Below are 11,513 nucleotides of genomic sequence, written 5' to 3' on the forward strand. Positions count from 1 at the left end.
ATGGGGGACTTTTGGGATAGCATTGGAAATGTAATTGAGGAAAATACGTAATAAAAAAAATAAAAATAAATCAATGCAGAGGCAGAGAAGATGGTGACCTCCAAAGCCTGGCAGAGGAAAAGCTGGAGAAGCTGGGGCTACTTCAACCCTGCTACAGTCTGGGTTGTTGGCCAGGTTTCCTCTTTGAAACCTTTCTGGCCTCCGCAGAAGTCTGCATCTTCCTTGTTGAGTTCCAAGGAACTCACAGTCCATCTCTGTCCCTTTGGCCTAGACCTGGGTAGGGCGGGACCTTTTCTACTATCTGACTCTTCAAAGGGTGTGCACAGTGGCATCTAATCAGGAGAAACTGCAGAAGAGAAACTACCTTAGGTGAGGCTAAGGCTGGACGCTGAGCATCTGGCTTCAAAACTGGTTTATCAGGTTCCATTTCTTCAATAAGAAACCTATCAGACAGGCATGGCGGCACACACCTGTAATCTCAGCACTCAGGAGACTGAGGCAGGAGTATGTGAGTTTAAGGACAGCATGGGCTGTGTAGAGAGTACCAAACCAGCCTGGAATACAGATCAAGACCCTACTTTAAAATTCCAAAAAGAGGGAGGGAGGAGAGAGGGCTCAATGGTTAAGAGAATTTGCTTCCCAATCATGTGGATCTGAGTTCATATCCAACACCCACATAAGGTAGATGTGGTCTGAGTACTGCTTTAACTCCAGCACTGTATGTTATGGGACAGAGATAGGAAGATAACTGAGGCCTGCTCTTGCCAGCCTAGAGGAATAACCGAAGCTTTGAACTCAGAGACCTTGATTCAAAGACATAAGACGGAGAGTGATATAGGATACCCAGTGCGATACCCAGTATCTTCCTCTGGTCTTCACATACACATACCGGCATGCCCATATACTACTACATATATACTACACAACGACATACACACATACATGATATGCACACACCAAATCCAAAAAGGAAAAAGGAAGTATATTAAACTCCAGGTAGAATAGGGCAGACATTTAAGAGGTCGCAATTTGCCGGGTGTGGTGGCACACGCCTTGAATCACAGTACTTGGGAGGCAGAGGCAGGTGGATTTCTGAGTTCAAAGCCAGCCTGGTCTACAAAGTGAGTTCCAAGACAGCCAGGGCTACACAGAGAAACCCTGTCTCGAAAAAAAAAAAAAATCAGTTTGTGATCCTAGAACTCAAGAGACTGAGGCAGGAGGATTGCTGTGAGTTGAAGAGAAGCCTATACTTCATCGTCAGACCATTATGTCAAATAGACAGACAAAGCAGCAGTTGCAGTGACAACAGCAGTCCGTGCTTAGGGATCTACTGGGACTTCCTTTTCCCTACCAACATCCTCACAGCAAGACCATCCCCACCCACAGCAGGGGAAACCGAGGCTCACAGAAGTGAAGCCATCACTGGAGTATACACACTCACTGAGGGGCCAGAGCAGGGAGTCCAGAGAGTCATAGTCCTCTGGCGACACTGGCTACCACACCAGTCTAAGGGTCCTGCTTCTGCATGGAAAGATATCCAGAAGCACTGGCCATGCCCCTCAGAGATACTGACCTTCATGCCTAACTCCTGTCTCCATGCCAGAAGAAAGGGAGCCTGATCGTCAATTTCCAGGGAAAAAGAAAGCCACAACTTTCCCAAGTGTTTGTCCTTGTTTCCGGACCACTGTTGGCTTTGGCCTCCAACCAGAGAGGCTCATCTAGGGTAGGGGACAGAGGGCACCTAGGCTTCAGGACTAGGAGTCCTCGGGCCTGAGGCCAAGGGGGCCAAGGGTCAGGAGGCGAGCTGGTTCGGCAGAGGGCCAGGACCCCCCTGGAGACTTAAGCTTGTTTCTTACTCTTTTCCTTCCTTTGCAACTGGCGTGGCTGCCAGGACAGGGGCGAGGAGGTGGAGAGCTTGCATGATTATTTCATTAGAGTTCCTGGGGGGATGCACAGTATAGACTCTAGGCTGGTTTTGGGGGATCACATCACTGATGCCTCAGACCCGCTCTCTGAGGAAAAATCCTGCGTGTCCCCATTCCCCTGAGGTGGAAACTATGGTACCAAGAGGGCAACCGTGCCTGAAGGGCACATAGCTTGTCAGTGACAGAGCTGGCAGAGAACCAAACTGTTGGCCTCTGAAAGGGTCACGTGGGTCACCTGGGGTGGGGATAAGAAGGGAAAAGGCAGAGAAAAGAAGGAACAGTGTCCAAAAGACCCAGGCTATCTCAGGGAGCGTGGCAAACAGGGGCGGGATTTCAGGAAGTTGTGGGGAGTCAAAAGTCAGTCCCCATACTCCACACAGACTTTGCTGGGCACCCACACCAAAGAGTGCTTATCCCTGCCAGACCTACCAGCTACCAGCATCACACAAAGGAACCCCTAAGGTAGGAGGAGTCCTGATGGCCATAACTCAAGAGCCTCCATGTCCAGCTCAGACACAGCAGTTGAAGAGGGTAGGTAGTGAGACGCAGATAAGTAGCTTCCTTCCCCCCATGCTGCTCTGTCTCCTCTGCTCAGGGGTACCCCTCAGCCCAAGTATCCACTGGATCCAGTCACCCCCAACCCCAAGGCCTCACTCTCACCTCGGTCCTCTCTCTCACCTGTCTACTGCAGTCCATCATTATGTTCCCGTGGCCCTGCCCCACACAGAGACCTAACATCTCCCACTGCTGCATGGCACAGTTCCCGGCCCCAAATCTCAGCATTCCTCCGCTAAACAGGTGGCCCTGCTCCCGCTCTCCCTGTGTAACGTGCAATGGCTCCCCGCAGCCTTGAGGTCAGGCCTCACATTGCCTGAGCCTGCCTTTGCAGGGTGCTGGACCCGGTTCTGCATCCTGGAAAGTATAGTTCCTCTCAATAGGAATGGCCTTTCTCTTAGTCTCTGCCTAAGAACACCTACTCACCCGGGAACGCAGGGCGGGGCAGCGAAAGCTACACGAAACACCTATTCACACTTCAGTCTCAGCCAAAGTTGGACTCAGGTTGCAGAGCCCTTCAGTCCAATTAGATACTGAGCTTTCCCAGGGGCAGAGAAAAGGGTCCATACAGAGTCAGCTCTAGCCCTGCCGTGCCAGCATAGAGCCTGGAACAGAAGTGGCACCAGGAAAAGCAGATGGCCAGGAAATTGAGACACATCCATACTCCCGTGAAGCCACCTCCCTCCCTTCACCCTACAAGTACCTTTTGGAACCTGTCAGACTAGCTCTGCTATTTACCCGCTCCCAGCAATGTCCTCCCAGTCCACTCTCCTAAGAGGGACATCTTTACATTCTCAGAATGATGCCCATAATCATAATTAGGGTAATAACAGCCGTCACCACCATTTATTGAGTGTTCGTTGTATGCCCTGTTATTTAACCCTCACAAGAACCCTAGGAGGGAAGGAATTTTTTTTTTAATATTGTCTTCATTTTACAGATAAGGAAATTGAGGCTCGGAGAAGCTATCTGGCCTAAGGTCACACAACTAGTAAGCAAACAGTGTGGGGTCACAGCCAGGTCTGCCTGACCTGCAAGCCACCCTGCTGTCCAGCCGCTTCCTGCTTTCTATCAGAGTTTAGAGCAGCCGCCCCCAGTAGCCTGGAGCTGGGTATCAAAGATGGACAGAGAGGCCACTGACACCAGCCTGCTGTTTTAGGATGGCTCAAGGGTTAAGAGTGCCCACATGGTGGCTAACGACAGTCTGGAACTCCAGTTCCAGATGATCTGACACCCTCTTCTGGCTTCTGAGGGCAGTAGGCACACATGTTGTACTTAGATATACATGCAAGCAAAACACCCAGACATATAAAATGAAAACAAATATTTTCTGTAGAAAAACAGGGCCATTGCTCAGAAGGTCGCTGGGAGGGAGACAAGAAATAAGGTCTCTGGAAGAGTACACAGGGCTAGTGAGAGAGACTGAGACGGCTCAGTGGGGAAGGCGTGACAAGGACTTGACCTTAATGCACAGGGAAAAGAACCAACTCCCAAAACGATGTGTCCTCTAATTTCCTCACATCTGCAGTGTTACAGAAGCATCCAACGTCCCAGTCTCTCTCTCTCTCTGACACACACACAAATAATAATAACAATACAATTTCGGGCTGGTCTCAGCGGTTAAGAGCACTGACTGCTCTTCCTGAGGGCCTGATTCCCAGCAACCACATGGTGGCTCGTGACTATCTGTAATGGGATCTGATGCCCTCTTCTGGTGTGTCTGAAGACAGCGACAGTGTACAGAAAATAAATAGATCTAAAAAAAAATAATAATAATGATACAATTTAAAAATTAGAAATAAAAATTTAAAAATAAGTTAAAGGGGTTAAAATAGAACAGCAGACAAGTAGAATATGGAAAACAAGATAAACAGCAGTATAGGTATGACATGAACTTCTCAGGTCACCTACACCTAAGAGGACAAAATTCTCCAGGGCCCTTCTCCCAGCTAAAGCCAAGTGACCAATGGTGCCAATTTAATGATTACCTACCTGTTTGAGCTAAACAACTCTCCAAGGGAAGAGCCCTTCATTACCCTATTCCACAAGTCAGATTTGAACCAAGACTAAGAAGGGCGACTGAGCCGTGTCACACAGCAAATCACACCAGACAGAAGCAAGTCTGTATCCCAGTGCTGGGGCCTTCAGGGGCTCCTGACTCCTGTATTCTAGTCTAGCTAATAAGAGCTAAAATTAGGAGGAAGGAGCCAAAACAAAAAACGAACACTTCACTGCACCCTCTTCCAGAAGGAGCCTAGGGCTAGAGGAAGCCAAAGATTACTGATCAGCCCCATGCTAAGCTGCTTCTAGCTGCTGGGGGAAGGTCCTGTGATGTGGATGCCACAGGGAAGGTCACAAGATCCAGAGAAGTTTACCACTTGTCCGAGATCACACCATTAGGAATGTGACTATATCTGGGAACCCTGTGGAATCCCTCCTCCCCCTGCTCAGCTTCACATCAAACATTCCTGCCTGCCCTGTGAGAAGTTTCCCATCAGAGCAAAGCTAAAGGCTCTGCCACACCCTCTCAGAAAATCCAGTTGCTTGTTCCTCCATCTGGTGACAGATGCCCCACTCAGGTCCTAGACCCACAATTCACAACTGGATGGTGAGATAAGGGTCTTACATTTTCCCAGCCTCAAAAATAATGTATACTTTGTATCCATCTTGCATTTTGTGAACTGCAATGATAGTGGTTGCTTTGTATCCATTAACTGTTTATTTAGTCCACCACAAAGCACATGGCTGGGTGCCCGAGTAGATCCTCAACAAACATCTTCAATCAAAACGTTCACTGGGCACTACTACACATCATTCTATTCTCGTGCTTAGAGACATAGCGGGAAGAGATTAAACAAAAACCCTTGCCCTCCGTGGTCCTGTGTAGAGGAACAAATACATACATCTAGAAGGTATCAATATTCTCATTTTGCAGAAGTGAAAGGGTGATACAAAGAGGCATTTGTAAGTAGCCAAGGAAGGATTCTATTCCAAGTCATCTGTCCTAAAGACCTCTGGGCCTTTGTCAGCCCAGCCCAAAATCAGTAGCCATCATATCAAGTATAAAGAAAGAAGAGACTCAGAATCTAACTCCACATGCCCTGACCCCTTGTGCCTCCCAGTGCCCTCAGAACGGCATGGTACAGCCAGTTACATCAAAGAAGTACTCACCCAAAAGTAGCCGTTGTGATCATACAGCCAGTCAAGGAAGGACAGCGCAGCCATCGTCACGGTGGCACATGGAAGCAAAGGACAGAAGTGAGACACAGCACAGCTATCAAACTCTGGGGTCCTGATCAGCTGCACCTGGGCCAGTGGGGAACCTGTCCCCTCTTCCGCCCTCACCCCCACCCGAGTGCTTCTGGCACTCTGATGACCAGCTACCATTCAGGCAGCTATCATCTGAAAATCTGCGCTGAGCTCATCAGGCTGCCCTGGGCCAGTCTCCTATGGGCATTCATAGCCGCACCAGGCGCCAGGTCCTGAGGATGCCGTCTGAAGTCAGACAGGGCCATGCCCATGTGAGCCCTACACTGCAGTATGGAGGCAGGGGAGTAAAACTTCTGTGATGCATGCATTTGACCTTAGGTATCTGGGGTCAAATCCTGCCTCCACAAACAGCCCTACCACTGGTGTCACTCAGGCGATTCCCTGGCTTCTCCCTCCTTGCTTCCTCTACTCACCTGTAACACAGAGGGCAGCATTCAGATCTGCCGCTTAGGGCTACGTGGGAGTCACGTAAGAGTTCACTTATGTAAGACTTTTTGAACAGAGGTTGGTATATCATTTGTTTATAACTTGTAGCTACTATGACTACAAGGGGCTGTGGATGGGGACTTTGCCAGAATCTAGTGTGGGTGAGACCACCATCTTCTCAAAAGAATGCTGCTGTTGGGACCAAGGGAGATAATGAAAAACGAAGTCCCAGCACAGTGTCTGGTCACTGTGATGAGTCTGTAAGCACTGCTGTGACCTTAAGGTGTCCCCCAGCACATTCCCACCATGCAGAGTCCCATCAGGGCTATGGCAAGTGCCCCGCCCCACACGCACACCCAGTACTGCAGCTTTGGATTGAACAATGACCAGCCACCATATTCTCCCAATTTTACAGATATTCCAGTTTATTCCTCACAGTCTCCGGAACACTGTGTAGGTGAAATTGTTACTGTTCCCACTTCACAGATAAGGGCAAGGGTGAAGGGACTCCCTTCTATGTCCTTGGTGCCATCATATGGGTCTCCAAGTGAAGTGACCAAAGCTCATGTCTGCTTGGATTATGTGCTGGAAACTTTCCTTCATTTCTTCCCCTTGGTGTCTGCAGTACATCTGCACTGCCTCCAGCAAGTCTTTGAATACTTTCATCTGAAACTCTTCTTGTCAAACAGCCAGCTTAGGGTGCAGGCTGCTCCGGAAGCCACCTCTCCTGGCTCAGTCATTGGCACCTTGACCCCTGGTCTGCTCCTACAGCTGACCTCAGCCACTAATCACTCAAGCATCCAGGGACATCTGCATTCACTCAAATCCACCTTTTATAGATGAGGAAGCAAAGGCCCAAAGTGGACTCAATATTACTTTTTAATGCCCAGCTCTTGGACCTGGAGATATGGCTCTGTGAACAAATATCAGTGGGCTCCAGGCATCCCCTATCTCTTTCTCCAGCCTGTGTCCAGCTTCCTGGATTAAACATCCCAGAATGCAGAGCTCAGTCCAGGATCAGTAGGTATCTCTACAGGTTAGGACTAGGGAATGAGCACTCAGTATGGGTAGAGTTTTGGGAAATGAAGACTTCATGTCTTAGGGGCTTCAAGCGCTGGCTCTGGGGTTCAAATTCCAAGTCAGCCACTTGACAGCTGTGAGACTTTGCTCAAGTCAATTTGCCCTCATGAATGCCTATGAAGCAAGGATGGTGCTTCATGAGGTGCTAAAGATTAACCAAGCTAATGTCACACACAACCCGAGAACAGCACATAGGCAAGGGCCATAACTAATTAGAGAACAAGGCCAAAAAGCTGTCTGTGGGCTCACGACAGGCAAGTGCAACCTAAGGCCATTCTAGCTCCTCATACAGTATGAGCTTGCTCTAAACCAGGTCATGAGGTGTGATCTGCTTCTGCTGTCAAAGGTCACCAATACAGGAAACAATGACAATGGGTGCTAGAAGACACCCAGACTCAGGGCTCATTTTCCTCTTAATATTATAGAGGGAAACTGAGACCCAGGAGGAAAAGTACCTGGCCCACAGACTACAAACGGATTGAGGCCTGCCCTGTGATAAACCTTGGGCACTAGGGAAATTCTGAATGTGCGTGTGCATTCACACACACACACACACACACACACACACACACACACACCTACCTGTCTTATAAACCCACTCTGCCATCCCAACAGATCTCAGCCACCACAACCTTGGCAATGAGGCCTATGTGAGCATCCTCTCCAGTTCTGTTCCTGGGAAACCTGTGTGGCACGTAGTAGATGCCCAGGAGGCTTAAGAAATAACCAAATGAGGCTTCCTAGCTTCAGCCTCAGGGTCCCCTTTAGGCCTTTCTCTTTGTATCTTTCCTCCTGACTCTGACCCTCGTGTCTGTCTCACCCTGTGCCCAGGTCCTAACAGCTGGGCCTAGCTCCAGCTCACAGAATGCTGGGCCTGCCCCTGCATCAGCATCTTCCCAGCCAGCCCAGGATATTCCTGTTCAATGCAGCCAGCCAGGCTGCTGGCCAGGGTCCACTCTGCGGAGAGGGTGCTGGCTCAGCCAGAGCCTTATCCCCACTGGCCGATAGGTGGGGCAACCTGGGAGTCCTGGGAGCTTCTATTGGCACCCAGAGCCTACGGAGTAAAGCCAGCTTGGTCTGTCTAGACAGTGTGACTATGTGTTGATAGACAGTGGGGTGTGGGGTGCCACCTACACCTCCAACCAGTTCACCCAAGCACCATGCTGCTGGGACCCCACAGGCCTTGACTGACTCTCCTATACACACAGGGAAACCTTGGGGTTCCCCCACTCCATCCCCTTCCTAAAACACCCCACACTGGCACAATCTCACAGCAGCTACCAATCTGACCATTGAATACGTAATGCTTCATTTGATTCTGCTTAATGCCTATAAGGTCCAGGGCCGGCTGGGAGAGATGAGGTGAGTCGGGTAAGGTCACACAGTAACAGCTGGGCTGGGTGGGATTCAAAGCTAGTTCTTCTGAGTGCAAAATCTGTGTGGTACTGATATTGCCCTCCTGCTCCGTTCCCTACAGCCTCTGGTTCCCTTTCTTCCCAGACCTTGCATCTCCTTCTGCAGTCTCCCTCCCCCATTCCCACAGTTAAAAATTCCCACCCTACAACTGCGGTAACACCTTGCTTCTGTGCACACAACAGCAGCAGATACCACAGGCAGCCACTGAAAGTTATTTCTGAGGTGTCTGCCTTAGGAGGGCCTTGATGGCAAGGAGTCACCAGGCCCAGTCTCTCTCTCTCTCTCTCTCTCTCTCTCTCTCTCTCTCTCTCTCTCTCTCTCTCTCTCTCTCTCCCCTTCCCTCCCTCCCTCCCTCCATTCCCAAGCAAGTCTCTCTAGCCTCCCTTCCTCGCCCCAACCTCCTGTCAGCATAGACCCCCATCCAGGCCTGTGATCAGGGTGAGGACCACATGTGGACAAGAACTTATTAGTGTGGGGGAGGAGAGGTTCTGCGACAGTGCTCTGGCCTCTCCCCCTGCCCTTCAGTAGCTGAGGACCCGACCCTGACTTGGCCCCAAGCAACTATGCCTAGAACTCCAGCTTCCTTAAAGTCCACCCGGAACCAGCTATTCTCCTAGAGCCTGTACGTTTAGAAGGCGGCTCCCTGGGAATAGAAGGGGCTGCCTTCTCCCTGTTGCAGGAATTTAAGGGGTCAGTTAAATGCGGCCATTGTCTCTCGGGGTGGGGGGAGCCCGAGGGCCCTGGAATAACCACACAACCCTTGAGGGAGAGTGCTCCCCTGTCCTTTCAGGGCAGATTCTTTTGGCCAGGGGTCCCGCGGAATAAGTCTCCGCCTCCAGCCTGCAAGACTGCAGAGGTCCGGTCCTCCCCCAAAGAGGTGGGGCCCCCGGGAAAGTGCAGCTTGAAGACCAAGACAACTCTTGAGGAAACACAGAGGGCAGACAGGGAAATATGTGAGAGAGGGAACCCAGAGACGACAGAGTAGCAGCCTGACTCCGAGCAGATCCAGGAGACCTGAGGCAGAGGAAGTCCCAGCCTGGACGCGAGTGCGTGCGTCCGGGCGGTGACTCAAGGGCCACCCTGACCGGCAGAGCTAGGGCCGCAGCTCGCGGGTCCCGGGTCCGGAAACTCAAGAGTCAGTTACGTAAGGACCCGAGCAGGGCTCCCGGGGTCCCCCTCCTACCGCCCTCTGGGTCCCCAGGAGCACGCGGGTGCGCAGGGTGGGGCTGGCGGGTCGGCCTGGGACTGCGCCGCGGCGCGGAGACCTGCTGCGGACGAACACCCACGACAGGACTCCAGCAACTGCTCGCTGTCTCCGGAGCTCCGCACCCCCTCGACTTTGTGACTCCAGAACCCCTAGGGACCTCAAGTTTGGAGCATGCAGCTCAGGACCTCCAGCACCCGCGCCGAGGATCCTGTGACCCTCGGCTCGCAGCTCCCGGAACGGCCGGGCTCCTTAGGAGCGGGCTTCTGGGTCTTGCACCTTGTCCCTCCCAGGCACCGGGGCCACCCCCTAAGGCGGTCCAGGCTCACCTGGGCTGCACAGGACAGGGACCTGGCAGGGACCTGGCCGGGCCGGGCCGGGCCACGTCCTCGCTCTCCACGGCTCTCTCCCTTTAAGAGGTTCCTGCCACTTTGCCCCGCCGGGGGCCTCCACCTGCACTGACAGGGCAACTCTGATGCGAGGCCCCGCCCTCCCCTCGGGAGGTCCTGTAATTGGTGCAGACAACTGCCAATCTTTGGGGCGGCGGGCAGGACCCGGCACAGTAGCCCGACTGTCGCAACCGGGAAGGGGCGGGGGCTGCAGGTGCGGCCAGGCCGGGACGCCCAGCCTAGAGCAGCTCCTGATAGACTCAGAGCAATCAGGGGAGGGGAAACATGGAGTTCCTGGATTGGCTGGTATGGTCGCTGACGTCATGTTGCAAAAGTATAAAGCAATTTGCCACGTGGTGCTGACCCTAAGGCGTTAGGTTGGAATGGGGGTTGTTCTAGGAGAGTTAGGGAAGTGACCTTGACGACATAGACTTACTTGGATCACCTGTTTCGCTAATTAGTTCTGTGTGACCTTGAGCAATCCACTTCTTGGAATCTGCAATTTCCCCAACTAGAAATCCTCTGATGTTTTCTTGAGGATAAGTGACATTTGGTATACATCAAACGCAAGTCTGGGACCCAAAAAGGTGTCTATTACCTGGAGTTCTGATTTCTCTTATGCCTACTTTGTCCCTCTTCTCAGTGACTTCCTTTCCCAATGATCTGCCCCCATCAGCCCTGGAAGAGGTATATGTAGTCAATGGCCTAAGACCCCTCCTCTTCCTCGAATTTCAGACCTGCCCTTGCTCACATAGTGCCAAGGTCAGGAAGCTGGCTGACTCCCAGCATTGTCTCATCCTAACTAAACTACCCCAGAATTTCAAAAGCTCTTCATGAGATTAAGGCCAAATCTGCCTTGGGATTCCCACCTACAGAGGACAAACATAATCCCCTTTTTATGCATAGAAATCAGAGAGTCAAATCCTAAAGCCATAGAGTATTCACCATGCCAGGGAGCTCTGGAGAGTGAGACTCTTGTTTGGACAAATGGAGAAACTGAGGGTCACTGAGGGCAAATAACTTCCTGAGTTTGGGTGACCTGCATTTTCATCATGGAGCGAGGGAGTCACTCAGGGGCACAGAGAAGCCTTTTGAGTTCTTTAACCAGAAATCTGGATGTTGCAGAACTGGCTATATGAATCCCGTACAAAAACCTAGAACATACGCCCAGGCTCCCAAGCCAACCAAAACTCCTCTCTCCTACTATCCAGGGCAGTGTTTTCTATTGGTCAAAGCTAGAAACTCGGA

General features: G+C 51.3%; 1 protein-coding gene across 2 annotated transcripts in view; it reads right to left on the bottom strand.

The window, feature by feature from the left end:
* The window catches only part of Epb41 (erythrocyte membrane protein band 4.1), a 149,300-nt gene extending 138,906 nt beyond the window's left edge, over positions 1 to 10,394 (bottom strand). The window contains exon 1 of one of the 2 annotated variants that reach the window (XM_029476056.1): positions 10,206 to 10,394. Coding sequence is in view for 1 of the 2 variants with exons in the window: in XM_029476060.1 (XP_029331920.1) it covers positions 5,652 to 5,674 (23 nt within the window). In the remaining variant the exon portion in view is untranslated. Of the gene's footprint in view, positions 1 to 5,651; positions 8,925 to 10,205 lie in introns of those variants that run through there. The other variant, XM_029476060.1, reaches the window with a different exon arrangement.
* Between the last annotated feature and the right edge of the window lie 1,119 nt (positions 10,395 to 11,513).

This window comes from Mus caroli, chromosome 4 (assembly GCF_900094665.2).
Source record: "Mus caroli chromosome 4, CAROLI_EIJ_v1.1, whole genome shotgun sequence".
NCBI lineage: Eukaryota > Metazoa > Chordata > Mammalia > Rodentia > Muridae > Mus > Mus caroli.